Genomic DNA, 22,249 nt, shown 5'->3' on the forward strand with positions numbered 1-22,249 from the left:
TCCCGTTTTCTTCGTTGTTGATTGATTGTACGAATCGCGAGAGAAAGGAAAACTGCAGCAGCTACGGGAAAAAAGTGAAAAGTTACCTCGGAATAAATATACGACTCCCATTTCCGTCGGTACCAGGCGGATTCCCAAGCGCCACAAAGCGATTTTCCGCGATTAACGGTGTTTCAGGTGTCGCGGCTCAAGTGGTCAGAAGTATTTTCAGTCAAGGTCTCCTCCCCCTGGCTAGAGTTTGGCATTGTTGTGAAGAGAAGTTCCTTCGTCGCAGAAAAAAAAATCCGTTTCTTTGCCCTCGTCATCCGTCAGTGACTGAAGAAGCTTCTGAGCTGCTGCCCTTGGCCTCGTCATTAACCGTCATTGTGGTCAGGTGAAGAAAATCCGCGTTCTTTTGTTTGGCTATCGAAGTGCTGATTGAAAAAAAAAATCGTCATCCAGAAATATTTTCGTCTCCGTTGTCAAGAAGCAGCAGGAAGAGAAATTTTTCCCCCCACCACCAAATCTTGGAAGTAGCTGTCAAAAACAGAAAAAAAAGTTTCTGTGGTTTTTTTCGTTTAGCTCCGTCGTCTCTAATCAACAACCACCACAAATCGAAATGATTAAACTTTTCTCGCTGAAGCAGCAGAAGAAGGATGGCGAAGCGCCAAAATCCGGACCCCAGAAGAAGGCTTTTACCGCGGCCCAGCTGAGAATCACTAAAGGTAAGTAAAGCCTCAAAATAAACACTATCGGAGCAGGGCTGGTAGCAGCGGGTCTCTTCTTTAGAGACAACAAATATCTTGAAAAACGCTATTTTTAATGGAAGGTCTCTAAAGTCTCTTGTTACCTTTTCTCCCCGTGGGTGAATCCTAGTGCAAAATCATAAAGGCTACATTACTATTACAGAGGTTCTTCATGAATTTCTTCTTGCATTTTTCAAGAAAATGCGTCAAGAATTTTTCCTCTGGTTTCTGCAGTTTCTTCTAGAATACTATCAGGAACCCCTCTAGAGATCTTTCCAGCAATAACTATCATGATTTCCCAAAAGTTCTCTCAAGTATTTTTTAGCACTGCAAACTTAAAAATTTGTACAGGAATTGCTCTAATAATTTTCCATAAGATTATCTCAGAGTATCTTCCAGTTGTTGTTCTACAAATTTTCACAGTTTACACTGAAGCTTTTCCAAGAAAATCCACGATAGTTTATTCCAGTTATTTTTTTAAGGAATTCGTTTAACGTTTTAAAAGGAAACCTAACAAGAATCCTTCCAGAATTTCCTTTGCCTATTTTTTCAGTTTTTGTTCCAGGCATTTTCATATGGTGTTTCTTTAAGAACCTACCCATAGTTTCCTTCAAGAACTACTTGAAATAATCAGTGCTAAAAACGGTACTTTTCAGTACTATTTTTTTCTACTGTTGATCCCTTTACGACCCTTGTTTGGACCCGTGCCTTCGCTTTCTCGTTGGACCTATTGGCGAAAGCTAGCGGTGGTAATCCTTCTTGGACACTGTCTTGGGAAAAAAAACCTCTTAGGAGGTCTCGTCTTCCCTCGTTTATTCACTAAACATGGTTGCAACTACAAACAAAAGGAAGGGTGAATCTCTTAATTCACAACCTCCTTCCAAAAAACTGGGATTTAAAACTGTCACTAAACGTTGCAAGAATGGAAGAAAGGACGTTTCTCCGGAATGCGAACTTTCTTCCAAGGGTAAAATGAATAATTGTATCGAAATGAGCAATCAGTTCGATGCTCTAGACAAATTTTCCGAACACCAAATCGAAGCAGCCTCTAGCCCAGGCTCTTTGATTCAAGTGAGGAAGCAAAGAGTGCCGTCTATCGTGGTCAGTTGTTCCGAATTTGGGGGATTTAGACAAGAGATCTTGAACTCCATTAGGTTAATAAAGGTTTCCTTCCAAATCGCAAAGAAAGGAGACTGTCGCGTTTTGCCGGAAACTCTTAAAGATCGCGAACTTCTTCTCAAACATCTTGAAGAGAAAAAGCACATTTATTTTTACTTTTGACGACAAAACTGAACGTTTGTGTAAAGTTGTCTTGAAAGGTCTCTCAAGTGACTATAAATCACCTGAAGAGATCGAAAATGAAATAAATGATTTACTTGGATTTTCCCCAGTCCAAGTAATCATTATGAAAAAGAAAACCCAATCTGGCATTTTTCGGGCAGGGCTTTCCCAAGAATATTCTTTAGTTCGCTTTAGAAGCTTTAGAAAAAGCTAGACTTATGTTTGATGTCCGTGTGACATGGGAACATTTCCAGAAACTTGGAGGAAATTACCAGAACCTCGCTCAGTGCCGTCGGTGCCAAAAGTGGGGCCATGGTACAAAAAATTGCCGCATGGATGCTGAATGCATGGTTTGCGGAGGTTCTTCTCACGTTAAAGACGTCAGTCCTGTGAAGGATGATACCACTAAGTTTGAATGCAAGGGCCAATCATAAGTCAATTTTTTGGAATTGTCCTTCACGCAAAAAGGTCATTGAGGCTCGTGCCAGGCAGATGAACGGTAATGTCCGTAACGATCGTTTCCGGAATTCCCTTGGTAGAGTATCGAACAATGCTCATTTTTCTGTTACCGATCACTTGATTAAGAATCATACCCATCGGGAAGATTATAATCATGCTCATTCCGAAACTAATTTTAATCCGTCGACTAGTCGTTCGAATCTTTTAATTTCGAATGGCTCTACCCAGGAAAATCCTATGCCGATATCGTAGCAGGTAATTTGAACTCCTCCCCTTTTCACACTACGAGTACCCGTTCTAATTGTTTCAAATCAAATGGACAAAAACCTTGTCGCCACAGGAAACTTCTACTCCGCCACTTCGTCTACCGAAAATTCTAACGGGAAATCATCAGATAATGTACTCACTTCAAGTGATATGTCTGCCTCTGATTTTAATTTTCTAACTGAACATTTGAATCTAATGATTGATGCAATGTTCAAAGCCACCACTATGACTAAAGCAGTCCAAGTCGGTGTAAAATTTACTAATCAAATTGTTATTGGGTTACGTTTTTCTAATGGATCCAATAAATAATAATTTAAATATTTTAAATTGGAATGCTCTTTCTTTGAATGGTAAAGCTGTTTAATTTTCTTACAGCTAACAAGGTGCACATAGCAGTTATCACTGAAACGAAATTGAAACCTTGATCCAAACTTAAAACAGATCCTAACTTTTTTGTTCATCGTAATGATCGATTTGCTGGGGCTTTTGGGGAAGTTGCACATCATTCATACACGCAGAGAATTAACAGATATTCAAAACAATAGTTATTTTTGTCAAGCGCTTTCTATTTGTTGTAATCAAACAATTGCGTTGAATCAGCAAAGATTTTGATTAAAGCAAAACAGAAATATTTTTGAATTTACTGACAGTATTTTAAATCAGATTTATTTTTGGAACAACAACAAAAATCATCATTTCAAATTGAAAATCTGTTTGTTGATTTTGGTAAAAGTTAAACTCAGGTTTGACCTACCATTTTGTTTCTCGCTCTAAACAGTGTAAACGTAGGGGTCTATTTTATAAGATGAGTCGATCAAAATGACTCGACTAGAGTCACTGTCGACCGAAAAATTCGCTCGACTCAGCTCTGTCACTCGAGTTTTTCGACAGTTGTCACTCTATGTGACTGGATTACTATGGGAGTCGACGGGTGACATCTGAAATATGCATGCTTGCTTTGATCGACAATGAATACAGACGAGTCACATGAATCTGCTCGATTTACAAAATAGGCCCCGTAAAAATTTCGGTCGCGGATGTTGAGAAAATTTTCTTAAAAGAACTTCGATTAATCGCCATTTTTAATGGTTTCGGAACATCCGATATCATAATGGAAGCCTGCTAGGGTAAGTTATAATCATTATTTTCTTAAATTTTTAATTTAATTAGCGATTTTACATGATTGCAGTTAACTCCCACTTGAACAGCTGAACTTCACTCAGCGGAAGGAAACTGAGTTTATGAGTCCAGCCCCGTCGTTTGCGGTGCAGAAAGTGCCAGTTTTTTATCTGCATTATCCTAGAGAATTGTAGTACATAGAAATATAAACACATTAAGTTTTTTAAAGCTACAGGGGATAGGCAAAATGATTGAGATAGGCGAAATTTTGCCCAAATTCAAATGCTTATAACTTTATGAAAAATGGATGAAATTGGATGCATCTGGAAGCAGTCGACGGCAAATTTGGTCCAGTTTTAGGAACTTTCTGGGCCATGCATATTTGCCACTGGACACCGGAGATGTTCCGGATTTTCTGAGGTCATGTCCAAATGTCATTTTCTCTGTCGCTTGTATTTTTGTGCGGTGTAAAGTTGGATAGATGTTTGCAATTTTCCTAGAAACTAGAACTAATAGGAAGTTGAATGCCACTGAACGCATTAAGATTGGTTGGAAATCTTCAGAAATATGACCATTTCCGTAAAACTGGTTCCGGAAAGCATGGTCAGTCATGTTTGTATTTCAAATCATGTAAATATTATCCGGAGCTATATCCAAGCGGACAGCAACCTTAAAAATGATGTTTCCTGCAACGTATTCAGAACCATTAGATGCACAGACCACTCTATAGAAGGTTCCAGGTACCCCGGGGGAAGTGGTCAATTAGGAACATATCCGGAACCATATCAATATGGGCACAAACTTCATGATTTTCAAAGGTTATGCTTTCCGAAGCATTTCCAGCATCACCGGCTGCCATGACCACTTTATAGTAGGTTCCAGGTGCCCCGGGGGATGTGGCCAATTCAAAACATGCCCGAAAACACATCAATATGGGTATAAACATCAAGATTTTTGAAGGTGATGCTAATAGAAGTATTTACAGCGCAACTTATTTATACGACCACTGTATAGTAGGTTCCATGGGCCCTGGGGGATGAGATCATGTTTCGAATTGGCCACATCTCTAGGAGTCCCTGGAATCTACTATAGAGTGGTTATTACATCATGTGGTTCTGAAAATGATCGCCATTTTCCAAGTCCCAGGGATCTTACTTTTTTTTTCTATCTTTATTAACGAAATTTTTAGCCCTGGGCTAGTTCATCTCGGGACCAACGGCTTTACTTCCCTTCCGAAGGAAGACGTCACTGAAATGTTTAGTGACTATCTCGGGGGTGGGATTCGATCCCAGGTCCTCGGCGTGAGAGGCGTGTGTTCTAACCACTACACCAGGTCCGTCCCCGTATATGGATCTTACTGTTTATGGTAGTATGTGATTCTAAACAGATGAACGGACATGTTCCGAATCGGCCACATTCCCCGGGGCACCTGGAACCTACTATAAAGTGGTCATGGCAGCCGGTGATGCTGGAAATGCTTCGGAAAGCATAACCTTTAAAAATCATGAAGTTTGATGCCCATATTGATATGGTTCCGGATATGTTCCTAATTGACCACTTCCCCCAGGGTACTTGGAACCTTCTATAGTGTAGTCTGTGCATCTAATGGTTCTGAATATGCTGCAGGAATCATCATTTTTAAGGTTAGTGTCCGCTTGGATATAGCTCCGTATAATATTATAGAATATAGAATTGTTTTTGTTCATTTAATAATAAAGGAAAATGAAGTGCGAGAGGGCTGGGAACAATAAACAGGTTTTATTATTTCAAATAAAAATATTGTAAAATCAAAAAAGAAATCAACATTGTTTCAAAAACGAATATTTTTATTTTATTGCGAAAATATTGTTGTTTCAAAGCAATACATTTTTAAATAAAAATTATTTTGTTGAACCGCATTCAACCCAGCTGTCAAATGCAACAAGAAATATTTTTAAAACAAATTACTAGTAGTTATAAAAATAATAAAAAACAATTATAAGCCGGCAAATAATGTAGAAATTTTGTTGAAATGATTCAGAATATATTTGACTTTAAAATAATTTTCTCTGCGTGTAGGCGTATAAAACATCAACTCTCGGAAACTTTTTCATATAGACTCAAGTCAAAAAAGCATACAAACTTACTTTATCGATCCTACGTGTTTCGCAGACGAAATTCTACACGTTTCGCTCTGAACCAACTCGATTTTTCACTTTTAGAACGTTTAATTTTCGGATTTACAAAACGACGAAAGTAAGATTTTCAACTTTCGCAACCTAACCACTTCTTTCGCCGCCCCGCTGTATGGAGAGACAAAGTGACTTAACCACGAATCAAAACAAAACACAACTTGAGCCGATTTTACACTGGTGGAAAAACGTCGCAAGTAACTGAATAAAACGGCTTATCATTTTGTCATAAAATTCTTGTGTGAAATAAAAGGAACTCCATAGTTTTTGAACGCGAGCTCATTGTATGCTAAATTTAGGCAATATACACGGCGAAAAATGTTAAAAAGGTGATTCATTTTAAAACAGTTTTAGAAGACAGGTTGTGATTCTTCTGAATTAATTTTCTCAAAACCGTATGGAAGTTACTTACGTCGATTTGAAAAAGTAATCGAGATGTTTTCGTCGTTTGAAACTAAAGTTTTTGAAATTTTAGGTGTTTCTGTTGAAACACAGCTTGGTAAATATACTTTCATAGCTGCCTATTTGCCTTTTCAATGCTATGGACAGCAAGTTAATTTGCTCCAAACTGACTTGCGAAAATTGACTCGCAATAAGTCAAAATTTTTATCATTGGTGACTTTAATGCCAAACATCGGTCATGGAATAATTCCCAAAGTAATTCCAACGGCAGAATTTTATTTGACGAATGCTCTTTAGGATATTTCTCAATTCAATACCCTGATAGCCCTACATGTTTTTCCTCTTCTATAAATCCATCTACGATTGATTTGGTCTTAACCGACTCTAGTCATCGTTGTAGCCAATTAGTTACTCATGCTGATTTTGATTCTGATCATGTCCCTGTTACATTTTGAATATCCCATGAAGCAATTCTCAAACCTATCAGCTCCACTTTAAATTGTTTTCGAGCCGACTGGAATATATATGAAACATAAATTGACTCTAATCTTGATGTTAACATCTCTTTACAAACCAAACTTGATATTGAAAATGCTTTTGAAACTTTAACAAATTCCATTGTTGAAGCCAGGAGCATTGCAATTCCAATGTGTGAAGTAAAATTTGAATCCGTGATTATAGACGATGATCTTAAACTCTTGATCCGTCTTAAAAACGTGCGGAGAAGGCAATTTCAACGCACTCCCGATCCTGCTATTAATATTATATGGCAGAATTTGCAGAAAGAAATTAAAAAATGTTTTTCACAATAAAAAAAAAATTGAAAATGCAAAACCTCAGAAGCCAATACCGGCTTCGAAAGAGAAAATCAAACTATTACTAACTAAATTCGAAAAAATACAATTTTTAAAACCAGACAAAAATCCTGCAGAAGCTTCTAGCTATCGTCCATACAGTTTTTTTTCCTTCATCAGTAAACTTTTTGAAAAGGTCATTTTGCACAGAATGATGGCTCACATCAACGAACATTAAATTTTTGCCAATGAACAGTTCGGATTCCGCCATGGACATTCGAGCACTCATCAACTTTTACGTGTAACAAATTTGATCCGTTCAAACAAATCTGAAGGCTATTCTACTGGTCTTGCTCTTCTAGACATAGAAAAAGCATTCGACGGTGTTTGGCATCAAGGCTTGATTGTAAAATTAAAAAAACTTTAATTTTCCAACATACATTGTTAGAATAATTCAAAGTTATCTGTCAAATCGTACCCTTCAGGTTAATTATCAGAACTCCAGGTCCGAAATACTTCCTGTAAGAGCTTGTGTTTCTCATGGCAGCATTTTGGGACCAATATCATACAATATTTTCACATCTGACTTACCTGAGTTACCTCAGGGATGTCAAAAATCCTTGTTTGCGGATGACACAGGCCTCTCCGCCAAAGGACGAAGTTTGCATGTCATCTGTAGTCGATTGCAAAAAAGTTTGGATATTTTTTCTTCATACTTGCAAAAATGGAAGATTTATCCTAATGCTTCCAAAACTCAACTAATAATATTCCCACATAAACCAAAAGCTCTTTATTTGAAACCTTCAAGTAGACATGTTGTCACGATGAGAGGGGGTTCCAATAAATTGGTCAGATGAAGTTAAGTACCTAGGGCTCATGCTAGATTCATAAATCACATTGAGGGCATTCAAGCCAAGTGTAACAAATATGTAAAATGTTTCTATCCCCTTATTAAAAGAAAATCAAAACTTTGTCTTGCTTTTGATATTCAAACAAATTTTCAGGCCAGCCATGTTGTATGCTTTATTTAACATGATGGTCAAAGTCATATACTTCTGTTCAGGCTGGTATAAAAGCTCTTGCTTCGACCAACTCAAGGTAGAGTTATGTTATCGCATTTCGAACCCAAATGAGTCTACAAAACGTCTCTGAAATTTCTATTTTACCAGCACTCAGTCGCTACCAGTCCTGCTATTGATATCATCCAAAGGCTTCACCTTATTTTCACGGTCAATACTCTTTCCGATTTCAGATATCAACGAGCTGAATCTGCCCAAGACCTGTGCCACGGAATTCCCCGATCCGGACGATTTGCTCAACTTCAAGCTGGTCATCTGCCCCGACGAGGGATTCTACAAGGGGGGACGATTCGTGTTTAACTTCAAGGTAAGTATGCAGTGGTTCAAGAGAATCGAGAGGGGCACGGACTGAGTTCAGGGTCATTAACCACTACGGGTATATAAAGCGAATCGACAATGAAATTAGTGGATTAATTTCGAACTAGGAATCGATTGCAGTGATTGAAAAACGATCAAGAATGTTTGAAGTTTCACAGAATTTTCGTGTTTCAAGTAAGTTCAAGTGAACCTTAGCTTTTGCGCAATGACTTGAATAACTATTTTATTATAACTAAATAGCTTACGGATTTTACTGCTACAATTTCGTATGTGCTCTTAAAAGAATATAAGATTGCGGTTCTAATGACGCACTAATTTAAAATTTAGGTCGATCCTATGCTGAGAAAATCAGCCATGTTTTTCAGTGCTTTTTTGAATGTCACAACTTTAAGCGAAAACGTAGTAAACCAATTTCAAAACTTGTTTTTTTTTTTTCAAAATACCTATGAAGTACGAATAACTCATTGTCTTTCGAATACGTTATAGAGAGTTTCAATTTAAATCGTACACTTTAGGTTAATGATCAGAATTCCAAGTCTGAAAGAATTCATTTAAGAGCTGGTGTTCCTCAAGGCAGCTGCATTGAGGCAGCATTTTGGGACCAATATTATACAATATTTTGCATCTGCCTCACCTGAGTTACATCAGGGATGTCAAAAATCTGTGTTTGCGGATGATACAGGCCTTTTCGCCAAAGGACGAAGCCTGCTTGCCATCTGTAGTACCGTAAATTCGGGTGTAATTGATCAGTAGGGCGAAATTGATCACCGTGTAATGAGATTTTCGATCTTACTAATAGTGCACCAAAATCAATTCAACCTAATGTAACTGGACGTCGTTTGTCTTAAATATTTTTGAATTGTGAACAGTGAAGGTTTTTGTGTCAAAGAATGTCTATTTCAACGAAAATAATGTAAAATTCAAGATATATGGTTGGTGTGATAATGATAGACATTCACAAACTTCTTGTTCTAAACAAGGATTTTGACATGGTGTTAGCCTAAAAGTTGGTGAGGATGCTTAAAATATATTCCCAAAACAGATTGTATCATCAAATTTATCATAGTTGTTTGGAATGCATTGGCAACTGTTTATTTGATGTATTTATTGGTCTTTCACCGTACATTTGCATTTAATTCACTATTAAAATTTTATAACTCAATATTGTTACTGTGCATCACCTATGGAAAAGCCATACAATAATCAGAAAGTTATATAGATATGGTCCAAAATGGAACAAGATAATATGAATCACATATTTGTATATAATATGCTGTTTTAAAATGTGACACTTCAAATTGTTCGAAGCGTTTCAATCAAAATCACTTTCGAAACATTATTGTCAGAAATATTTTAGCTGTAATGGAGGCCTAACTTGATATATTAAAACATCAGAACATCTGGTTAACCCAAGCTTATGAAATCCATTATATGATTACGTGGAGCAAGTTCTTATATAAGAAACGTGAATTGTTGTCCAGATCTCGTATTAAATTGATTTTAAATTGAAATAAATCAAGTAAAATTAAAAATCTTCATTTCTTTTCGCCGGAATAAGATGATTGTTTTATGTGCAAATGAATAGTTCATCTGATCAAACTAGTAACATTCTCCCGATAACATTACGCTTAAATAGTCGCTTAAATTTCTGGCAGGAATTTAAAAGGATTCAAACGATTTTTTTGACGTTCTTCGTTGATGGCCATTGACCTGGCCATTTGGTGCTGTCTTATTTTTTATTTTCTTTCGATCGTTTATACTGTATTTTTTTGATATTTCAACGTAGTTTAGAAAGATAGTACAGGAGGTTGCCTAATTATTTTATAATCTATAAGGAAAAATCAATTCACTCTATGTGAAGCATCAAACTTAGAAACGGGCAAATTTTTGATGTTTCTACTTATTTTTTTAAAAATTTTGTAAAATATTATACCAATGATTTAATCCTGGTTGAAAAATAACCAACAGAGTTTGATATTTTTTAGAAAATTTCTACTAAATGTCTATATTAAATTGAAGCCTTCGATTTGAACAAAAAACATAGACAGATAACAATTTCAGCCGTTTCATATTTCTTCAAAAATCTGTGTTTTTTATATAAATCTTCGAGCTGTTATTTTTACATGGATGTTGTCCAGAAACTACGCATTAGTCCCTATATCGCGAACCTCTGTTGTGGTCTTATCATATCGTACAAATCATAGCCTCGGAGAAAATTAGCAAAATTATTAATTTTTGTAATTTTTCAACCGACTCAACCCAGATTTCTGGATGTCACCTAGCTTATGAACGGAAACTTGCTCAAAAGTAGTGGATTATGATTGCCTTAGTTATTTTATACCAATCAAACTTTTATAATTTGTGATTGTATGAACAGCATCGAAGTTAAAAATATGGGGTTAAAAATCGACTAAATTATCGCATGTACTTAAACCGATGTATCTCGGCCATCCGCAAATATTTGCAAAAACTTTTGGTAGCACATGAAAGAGTGGAGAGTCTAGGCTTCCACCTCATACTGGTTGCAAGCCGAATACGGTGGAATACCTTAACTTTTAAGGTGAAATAGTAAAAATATAGTGAATATTACTGGTACATTGTAAAATCAATGCTAAAATTTAAAATGAACTTTATTTTTATACCAGACATGTAAAATGCACTTAATTTGCTTTCCAAAAATGTGCTCACAATAATTTTTCTAGCCATTTTTCCCCTCAAACCAAATTTTCTTAAGATAGGGTGAAATTAAAGTTTTACAGTTTAAACACTATTGAGCCCCATAAAGTGCACTGAAATAATGTAATTAAATAAATAAGATAGTTGGTATACAATCACACATGTTCTCATTAATGAGAAATTAATCTCAATAATTCATTTTATTGAAAAAAGGTTTTTGGACTTTTGTCGCGAAAGTTTTATTTCTGGCCCATAGTGCCTTGGTAGGAAATGCTGTTATTTACCGACCTGATCAAATTCTCCTCAATTTTCCTCCGGTTACGGCCAGAATTTCATTTCCAACTTTTAGAGGTATTGGAGAATATTTATAGATACTGCTTATATGGCAGCCTGATAGTGTTAAAAAGATACCGAAAACAGTTTTTCCATGGCTATTTAAAAAAATGCTCACCAAGGGTTGTCCGACAAACTATTCCGCGGTGTACCATTTCGTAGTTTGAACCATTCTGTTGTATTTCGTTTTGCGGTTTGTATCGTCGTATGCCATTTCTCGGTGTAGCTATTCCTACAAGTTACACTGAAAATTGTTGGCATTATCACTCATCGGTGCTTTACCTTTCTTTGAACACAGGCAGTCCTTCAAATTGCAATGTTAAGTTGATTAACTATTTCGGTACAAACCGCAAAACGATACACCGCGAAGTTGTACTGTCCGCATATTGGCATAACGCCTTATCGCGAAATGTCTTATCGCGAAATGTCTTATCGCGAATGGATTACCGCTAAAATTTATACGATCAGACAGCTGCGTTTATTAAAATTGTATGAAACAGGAATAAGGGTTTATGTTTATGTAGTAACGAACCATCCATTTCATATATTTTTTAAGGATTACATAAACGCAGTGTGTCCATCCATCCGGGAAATACGGGAAAAGTGGGAAAAACCCGGGAATTACAAAAGTTCGGGAAAAGTACGGGAAATACCCGGGAATTTGAACAACAAACCAGGAAAATATGTATTTCAAACATAAGAATACCAATTTATTTCATCTTTAAGCCTATGGGCGAAACTAGAAAACTACCTGTCAACTGTAACTAGTGTAAAGTATATATCAAATGGGAAGAACCCACAGTGAATTTATTATACCACTTACACAATCAAACAATACCCAAAGGTACCCTTTTATAATTTGAAACCTACAATACAGGAGGCAGTCTCAAAAACGTATCCCGTGCAGACAGTTCTGTTGGCTATCCGAAAAGCCTGTGACCCCTATCTCTATCGTTTTATTACATCCTGTAGACAGGATAGAGATCTCGGGTAAAACCGTACTAGTGAGTTAGTCGGTGGTGATCGCGTAGATATATTCCGTGTGGGGATATCGTGGTGTGATACACTTCGTGTTAGTGCGTGACACGGGATCGAGACTTGCGGGAGAAGCAATATACTTTCAGTGCCATGAGCCCTCATGAAAACCGCGTGGTTGGACCATTACAATAGCTTAGTGTCCGGGGACAGTGCGATTCAATAGCTATTATCTACGGAGTATAATAGGTCAAAAGCTCCATCGTGCCGCGTCCGTGTAGTTGAGTGTTCTTTTGTCGGGAACGACTCTGTTGCTGTCTCAGGTGAGGGTAGCTGAGTGAGATCGCTGGAAATCGGCTATCGTGTGAGATCTTTGGAGAGCTGGACTTTATATGCCACGCAGTGGTGAAACTTTAGTGAAGAGTGAGGGTTATGAGTGAGAGTGAAAGCGACCTCTCATTTGAAGAAGCTTTAGGCCGCCTGAGTGTCGGGGGTGGTAGTGACCAGAGAGTTTCTGGGACGGTGAAGATTGAGAAAGATAACGATCTACCACCGAACGTTGTAGACCGCAGCAAGAAAAACAAACATTCGTATAAGTTGAAAATGGAAGAGCAGTATAAAGCCGAGATCGAAGCTCTCAGAACTGAGCTCGCTCAGGTCAAACTGGCTGCCCGAAGTGCTTCACAAGCAGTAGCCAGTACGAGTGCTACTATGAACACACGAATGCCTGATTTTAGGGAACTAAAGGAGTATGTGTCAACGTTCGATCCCAAGGTACCCTCGTGTTTATCTGCTGATATATGGGTAAAGTCCATAGACGACACTGGAGATGTATATGAGTGGACGAATGCAGTCCGCCTTCATTGTGCAAGATTGAATCTCGGTGGATGCGCCAAATTATGGCTGGAAAGTTGTCCAAATGCGATGAGAGATTGGGCAACCTTTAAAGCCGAGATAGTGAAGGGTTTCCCCTCCAAGAAGAACCCAATATATTATCACAACTTGCTTTCTTCTCGTAAGTGGAAGCCTGGAGAGACCGTGGAAGAATATGTCTACGAAATGTTGGCATTGGGACGAAAAGGTGGATTTGATGAAGAAACCACGGTGACGTACATTACGAGCGGTTTACGTCAATATGTAAAGCGATCTGGGATGACTATCGGCAAAGTGTGTACAGTGGAAACATTACTTGAAGAGTTGAGATGGATTGACAGCGTCGATGCGGTGGCTGCCTCCAAGGTGGCGGATCCTAGTCCAGCAGTGCAAAGTGCTCAAAGGAAGAGTGAGTCGTTTTCAGACGTCTGTTTCCAGTGTCATCAAGCTGGACATATTGCTCGTCGTTGTCCTAGAGTGATGTGCCATCTTTGCAAAAAGGAAGGACATATGAAGAAAGAATGTCCCTCTGTTGCGTTCAAACGCGAAGCCCCCAGAAATCAAACCCCAAAACCGATGCGCGTGGTAGATCAGAAAAGTGCCTTCGTGAAAAATGTGCTTGTGGGTGGTGTTTCGATGAGAGCGCTAGTGGATACGGGCGGAAAAGTTTCCACTATTCAAGAAAAGTTTGCGAAGAACGTCGGTGAGATTAAACCGAGCCAGAAAGTGCTTCGCGGTTTCGGGAAGAAGGAGATTGCTGTTACTTCGAAAGTGTGCGCCGAGTTGCAGGTGGATGGTGTGTCCCTGCCAGTGGAGTTGCAAATCGTACCAACCTGGGTACAAGACACAGCGGTGATTTTGGGCGAAGATATTATTGATAGTGAGGGGTTAGTGATGATGAAACGCAAGGGCGATGTGCGGTTTGAGTGGGATGGAGCACAACAACAACGACAATCGTCACGTGAACCTCGCCCTCGTGATAGCATTGTAGAATCGTCGATTGCAAATATGTATACGATTGATGTGGAATCAAAGGGGCAAGCTATAACCGAAAATCAGATCAACAGTGATGGATCGGTAGAGTACAATACGCATTTGTGCCGGTTGATAGCTAACTACAGAGACTGCTTTGCGTTGAACATGAGAGAGATGGGTCGTGCTACGTCTGCCGAAATGAAGATCAGTTTAACGAGTGATGAACCTGTATATGTTAAACCACGAAAACTTGAGTACGCCCGAGAGAGTGTTTTGGCTGAAATAGTGCACGATCTGTTGGAAGCTGGTATAATAGCTGAAACTGAGTCCCCTTACAATAGCCAAGTTGTGTTGGTACCAAAGAAGAACAATGAGTTTCGAATGGCTATTGACTATCGTCTTCTCAACTCCCGAACAATCAAAGATAAATTTCCGATGCCCGATATTGAGTCGTGTTTGCAAAAATTGGCGGGGACGGATTTGTTTATCACGATTGATTTATATAGTGGTTATTACCAAATTCCACTAGAACCAGAAAGCCAAAACTTTACTGCGTTTTCAACGGTAGATGGGCACTACCGTTTTCTTCGTATGCCCTTTGGACTGGTAAATGGGTGCGCGGTGTTTCAAAGAGCGATGAATAAAATAGTGGAGAAGCTGAGAAAGCAAAAAATTATTATTGTGGCGTACATTGATGATTTGATTCTGCCGGGGAAGACGGAGGAAGAGTTGTTACACAAGCTTGAGCGACTGTTAGTGGCATTGCGCGAAGAGGGTTTCACTATAAATTTAAAGAAGAGCTACTTTTTCATGCGTCAAGTTGAGTTCTTGGGATTTGAAGTTGGTAAAGAAGGTGTGCGACCAGGTGAACGAAAAACAACGGCTGTCGCAGAGTTTCCTGTGCCCGAGACAGTACACACAGTTCAACAGTTCCTGGGATTGTCGGGATTCTTCAGAAGATTTGTGCAGAATTACAGCCTTATTGCGGAACCTCTATTCCGCTTGCTACGAAAAGAGGCCGAGTTTGTGTGGGAGGCAGAACAACAGCAAGCGTTTGATAAACTTAAGGAGCTGTTAGTGGAAAGGCCCGTGCTTGTGCTATATGATCCAAATGCGGAAGTGGAATTACATACCGATGCGTCAAGCGTCGGCGTAGCAGGAATTTTGCTGCAGAAAGTGAACGAAGTGTGGAAGCCAGTGAGTTATTTCAGCAAGAAGAATTCGAAGACCGAAGTGAACTATCATAGCTACGAGCTGGAAATGTTAGCTGTGGTGGCGAGTGTTGATCGGTTCCGGCAATACTTGGTAGGACGTTTCTTTGTGATTCGCACAGATTGCTCGGCAATTCGTGATGCTTATGCGAAAAAGGAAATGAATAAGAGAGTGGCGCGATATTTTTTGAAGCTTCTAGAATATGATTTCCGTATCGAACATCGTGAGGGCTCTAGGATGCAACATGTCGATGCACTGAGCAGGTCGCCTACAGAAGAACCGCGCGAGCTTGAAACTGTGGCGGATTGCATTATGGTGTTAGAGTTATCGAATTCGGATTTCTTGGTCAGTATGCAACGACAGGACCCTCGTTTGCTAGCAGTGATTGATAAACTGGCCAATGATCCGAGGTGTGATGAAGATCGACAGATACAGCAGAACTACGTTGTGGAGAATAATCGGTTGTATCGAAAGATTGGTGATCGAAAGTGCTGGGTCGTCCCAAACATCGTGCGCTGGCGTATAGTGAAAAGCTACCACGACGATAAAGGACATTTTGGCGAGCAAAAAGTGTTATCCATGCTGCAGGATTTATTTTGGTTCCCTAAAATGAGAAAGTACGTCCGTGCGTACATTGCGGCTTGTCCAAAGTGCGCGTTTTTTAAATCAAAACCAGGTCGACCAGAAGGGTTTCTCAACCCGATACCGAAGACCCCCGTGCCCTTTCATACAGTGCACATGGACCATTTAGGTCCATTCCCTAGGTCGGCGAAAGGCAACGAACACATTTTAGTGGTGATTTGTGGATTCACGAAGTTCTTGCTGATGAAAGCGGTGAAAACTACTAACGCTCAGCCAGTAGTGACAATGCTGGAAGAAATTTCCTGTGTTTTTGGGTTGCCGTCTCGTATCATTACTGACCGGGGTACCGCTTTCACTTCAAACGTGCTACGGAAGTTTTGTGACGATTATGGAATAGACCACGTATTGGTTGCTGTTGGAACGCCGAGAGGAAATGGTCAAGTGGAGCGGAGCAACCGAACCATTCTTACCGCCATTCGAACCATGGTGGATTCAGGCGACCGGAAATGGGATGAGAAGGTGAGAGCAGTGCAGAGTGCCATCAATACTGCACCGAATGCGACGACAGGCCTCTCGCCAACGTCATTGGTGTTGTCGTACAGGCCGAAAGATATGGTGCAAAATGAAATTGTGTCAGTGATTGCGGTTGAAAGCGAAAATCCTCAAGTTACTACAGATGAGCTAAGGGAACGAGTTCAACATGCTACGCAAGTGAGTCAAACACGGCAGAAGAAGTACTACGATGATCATCGACGTGAGGCCCAGAAGTACGAGGTAAATGATATAGTTTTGGTGGCAAAGGATCAGTATATTCCGGGGGGAAGTCGCAAGTTGGAGGCTCGATTCAAGGGCCCATTCATTGTATCGGAGGTGCTGACCAACGATCGTTATCGCGTCACAACGGTGCCTGGCTTTGAAACGGCAAGAAGGTTCAGTACGGTTTACTCAGCGGACCGGATGAAGCGATGGTGTTCAATTGCGGATTTGGAGGACACTGTACATAGCAGTGATGAAGAAGAGTACTGAAAACTTTGAATTTGTTAATGAAAGTGAATAGAATGACGATGAGGACATCTATGAAGTCTGGGTGTCCGAATGTAAAGTATATATCAAATGGGAAGAACCCACAGTGAATTTATTATACCACTTACACAATCAAACAATACCCAAAGGTACCCTTTTATAATTTGAAACCTACAATACAGGAGGCAGTCTCAAAAACGTATCCCGTGCAGACAGTTCTGTTGGCTATCCGAAAAGCCTGTGACCCCTATCTCTATCGTTTTATTACACTAGTTTGTTCTATTAAAATACTATAAAACAACCGATGGTCTCCTAGGGAATGTTTGGTAGATTATTCTAACAATTCTTATCGATTTCTTGTGAAATTCTTTGTAGATTTATTGCGGAAAGATATTGAAAAAAATTCAAAGGATATTTTATAGAACATCAACATTCTTAGAAGGGTACTTAAGGAATCCTGGCAATGTTCTTGGTGAGATGCTTGGAAGATTTCCATTTAGATTAATGGCAGATATTTTCAGGAATCTCCACAGGAATTGAGGCAATAATTGGTCAGTTTCTTATAATTTCTTTGTGAGTTCACCGAAAAGGTAATTGGTAGGTTGCTTATAAAGATTGTAGTATATTCTAGAAAAAAGCTAATTTTTTAAATCTTCTATATAAATAAAAATGAAATGGTGTTTGCATGTTACGAAATGGCTTGAGAACGGGCTATCGGATTTTGAAAACTCTTCCAAATTTATGTTAAAAAAGTGTTCCGTCATGTTTGTGTATATAAAAAGCACAACATATTGAACGAGAAAGTTGAAAAACAGGATTGAACGAAACTATCATCTTGTAAGGAAAACTTCAAAGCGTTTTTCAACGAATCTATGACATTTGGTCGAACGGTCATTTCGTCGAAAAGGTTTAATTGCAACATAAATAATATGACATTTGGTCAAACCGACATTTCGTGGAAAAGACATGTGGTGGAATTTAAATAGTATGGAAACAAAATTTTACGTTTAGTCCCATTATCGTCGAGAGAAGTATTTTGTCGCTTATACACAAAATGATTGAATAATTACACTTTACCTATACTAATCTATATGCGGTTAGCAGAATTTTGTTATTCAATTTTATCGGCCCTACTATCACAACAAATTGATCAACCTCTTGCACTTTGACGTTTCATACTACTTTTTCATTCATCATTCATCATAGAAGCAATCAGACTTTTGTCTCCTCAGTCAACTCGTCTTTCCTTTCCCGATGCATAAAACACGCACAATTTTCTTGATCAATTATTCAAATCTTCTACCCCAAACTCTGTTATTCTCCCGAGGTCATCAACACCTTTAGCAAAATCATATATTTGCTTGAGGAATGTTATTAAGCTGGAAGTCACAAAAAGCCCATTGGTCGACTCTTAACATTCACTTTCCATAAAAGTTTTCCTTATAACAATTTTTTGCTCCCGTTTTAAGTCTGATTTCCGTATTCAAAAATCTTACCCACGTCCGTAAGCTGAAGTCCCGGCATTCTAAGAAAGATCTCAAGCACTATCTCCGAATGCTTTCATTGGATGAAGTTCATTACAAAGAAAGATGGCATTTCAAAATCAGCATGTTTACTTAACTAAGTAATAAAAAAATTGATGAGCAGTTTTTGAAAGAATGATGATATTTGAAAATAATAAATTCACTAGAGCTTAATATTTCGAACAATGTACAAAACATAGAAAACAACAATCAATTTTACCAAATAATCTTTCGATAAATCATTTCAAATAGATAGATTAATAGATTCGTAACGTTTGGCGAAAAGCCAGCCATGTCTAACACATATTTCCGAGGGGATTCTTAGAAGGTAAAGGATTAACTATTCAAGTTTGCCCTTTTGTGAAAATATGTTGTAAATTTAGAAACACACATTGTACGTTGTTCATATAATTTCAAGATCTTTTTTTAGATATTTAAACAAATAGTCAATATGTTTTTGTCCAAAATATTTTTGAAATTCATACCGTTTTGAGCAAACAGTATTTTATAAATTTAATCAAAAATAATTTATCAATCACTCAAATGAAATCCTCCAAATTTAATCATTTTCTATGACAAAAAAAACAAAAATATCAAGTCGCAGGATCATTTTGTCAAACGTTATTACAGTTAACTCTCCCTTACTCGATATTGAAGGGACCATCGAGTTAGGGAGGTATCGAGTTGCAGAACACAAAATCAATGCAACTGCGATCCAAGGGACCATCGAGTTAGCCATGAAAACCACTTTTTACTATGGTTCTCTAACTCGATATCGAGATACGGAATATCGAATAAGGGAGAGTTAACTGTAATTGCATGGGTATCCGGGAATTAGAAACCTGATTATGAATGGACACCCTGATAAACGTAACGTTGCGTTGGAACGATGAAAAATATTGTAAACATGAAACGAGCTCACCGGTTGGCAATCCATCCTCGACCAACCACAAATAGGTCTTTTCGCATAACGTGAACCGGACACAATTGATCTTGATTCCGTCGCTCGCTCCAGAGAAGCATGCAAAGGAATCAAAAGACCACACACTACTGACGCGATTATGTTTTCGCACTCGAACAGCGCACCTCCAAAACATATTAGGATGTTGGAAAAAAAAATCAATATACTCAACTAATTGATCATAATCCGCAGGTCGGCCCTAATTATCCCCATGAGCCCCCGAAGGTGAAATGCGAAACCCAGGTCTACCACCCGAACATCGACCTGGAGGGTAACGTGTGTCTCAACATCCTGCGCGAAGACTGGAAACCGGTGCTAACTATCAACTCGATCGTGTACGGACTGCAGTACTTGTTCTTGGTAAGTCCTTTCCGGCAGAAAATGACTTCCAGTGTCCATTTTCTGCCGGAAAGGTAATATTGTTTTTTTTTCGCAACCGCAGGAACCGAACCCCGAGGACCCACTGAACCGAGAGGCGGCCGAAGTGCTCCAAACGAACCGACGCCTCTTCGAGCACAACGTGTTCAAGGCGATGCGCGGTAGCTACATTGGGGAAACCTATTTCGAGCGCTGTCTCAAGTGATACATAAGTTCAACACTCACACTAAAATGTTGCGTTTATTTAATTATTCTTACGATTGGTGGACGCTATTATATAGACTTTAAATATAACTAAATGGTAAAAGTGTGGCGAGGCGGGCGGAGTTAGAACAAGCGCAAATAATAAAAGAAAAAACAATAGCCGGGACACGCGAGCACGAGAGCGTAATGAACGTTTGGTACCGGAGAGGTCACCGTGTGGAATGTTTAGCACTGCGAGAGATCGAGAAGAAGTGGAACTGCGAGAAATAATGAAGATATCGCGTTCGAGTTGCGAGTGAAAAGGAAAGGTAAAAACAAATTGAGCATTACAACACTGGGAATGTAAAATTTATAATCCAAACAGATTAAATCAACAACTATGAAACAAAATTGCAACATCATCTCATGTATCAATAATGAACGCAAATATAACCAAACACTTTGATCGAGTTGCTATTCATTTCTGTTCTTACCATTGAAATAGAACGTGTCTGGTTGAAAAGATTGCAGTCAGTTATGCAAGCTCTGAACGAGAGAGCGAAAAAAATGAACACAAATTGACTACTTGAAGTGGAATAAAATAAAAAAATAAACAAGAATCAATGATCTTAGTTTAATTTACATGAACAGTAAGAAGTAAGATTAATAAACGGTATTTATACATAGGCAGACCACACAAATGTATCTAATATCTTGATTTCTATTCCACCAAACCAACACAACACGCTGCAACGTTCTATATGCTAATCCAATTCTCTCACTTCTCTATCTATGAAAACAAAAGGTAGACTATATGAAAGCAACAACAGACAGAAAAAAAAAAACAACAAACATGAATATCCACGAATCCAACAACAAACAGGCAGTTTAACGAATTACTGAATGTACTGAGGAAACTAGTGACAAAAATGGAAAAAAATACAGAGAGCTACAATTAAATATGGAAATTTTATTCGAATGTTGTCTAAGTTGTTATCAGTGGTTTTTAAGCGATATCCGAAATTCCTCACGCGTTCATCAAGCAAATTATTCATTCGCTACACTTTTTTCAAAATTTATGGATAGATTATTAGAGTATATTAAAGAAAACGAAAAATTTTAACCAAAATGTGCAAAAATCATGATGCAACAGTGTACAGGCGCCAAAGAAACCTTTGAAGACTTTTACGGGCTCAACAGGCTCTTTAAGTAGCACGGGTTCATATTATAAATTGAACTAACGCGTTCAAATGCATCACTGCTACAGGGAGCTCTGCAGACATTCTTCTAAATATTTCTCTACCAAAGAGCATAAGGACTGTTCATATTATAAAGTGGACACCTTGTGCATGCTATATCTTTTTAATTTATCAATTAAATTTCAATCGGTTTTCTGTACATCATTCGACTAGTATTGTACAATGTTGTGATAATAACATATTCTCCAAAATAATTAAATTTTACACGAATATGGAGCAACGTTTAGAACGATCGTTTTTTGGAGGTTATCAAAATCAATAAATGTTATAAATTGGGTGGGAAACTCTACAATCTATATTCTTCAATTTCAAAAAAGGCTTGTTCTTCGAAAGCATCATCAATCAGAAGCTTGATGGAAAAAAACAAGATATTTTTGGGGCAACAATTTAACAGATATAATAAAATCATTTTCCCCGATATTTTTAGAGAAAAAAATTTTGAATTTGAAGGGAACTGATATGAGTAGATTTTTTTGGTTTAAAGAACGTCCTGACGGAAGTGCTAATATAGTATTAATATGAAAAATGACTTACGCCTTCATAGAGTTACTTATTTAGTCCCCATGTCACATATAAAGCACAATAGAAAACAATTGCTTTAAGTAGATGAAAAAACCGAATTTGGAATTAATTTGGAATTACATGGTATAGTACTAAATTCGGGTTTTTCATCTACTTATA

The 22,249-nt window shown here is 38.3% G+C and overlaps 1 protein-coding gene across 3 annotated transcripts; it reads left to right on the top strand.

Moving 5' to 3' along the window:
* The first annotated feature begins 5 nt into the window (after positions 1-5).
* Positions 6-21,288, top strand: LOC5571387 (NEDD8-conjugating enzyme Ubc12). Of its 3 annotated transcripts, none has more exons than XM_021841717.1 (5): positions 6-373; positions 442-704; positions 8,471-8,604; positions 19,941-20,108; positions 20,191-21,288. In XM_021841717.1, the coding sequence occupies exons 2-5, from the start codon at positions 599-601 to the stop codon at positions 20,329-20,331; spliced, it is 549 nt and encodes a 182-aa protein (XP_021697409.1). In that variant the 5' UTR covers positions 6-373; positions 442-598; the 3' UTR covers positions 20,332-21,288. The 3 variants fall into 3 exon arrangements, with proteins under 3 accessions (XP_021697409.1, XP_001653640.1, XP_001653639.1); XM_001653590.2 differs by having other exon boundaries at positions 562-704; XM_001653589.2 differs by having other exon boundaries at positions 6-704.
* Positions 21,289-22,249: the final 961 nt, after the last annotated feature.

The sequence above is a fragment of the Aedes aegypti genome, chromosome 2, assembly GCF_002204515.2.
Source record: "Aedes aegypti strain LVP_AGWG chromosome 2, AaegL5.0 Primary Assembly, whole genome shotgun sequence".
In the NCBI taxonomy this organism is placed as follows: Eukaryota; Metazoa; Arthropoda; class Insecta; order Diptera; family Culicidae; genus Aedes; species Aedes aegypti.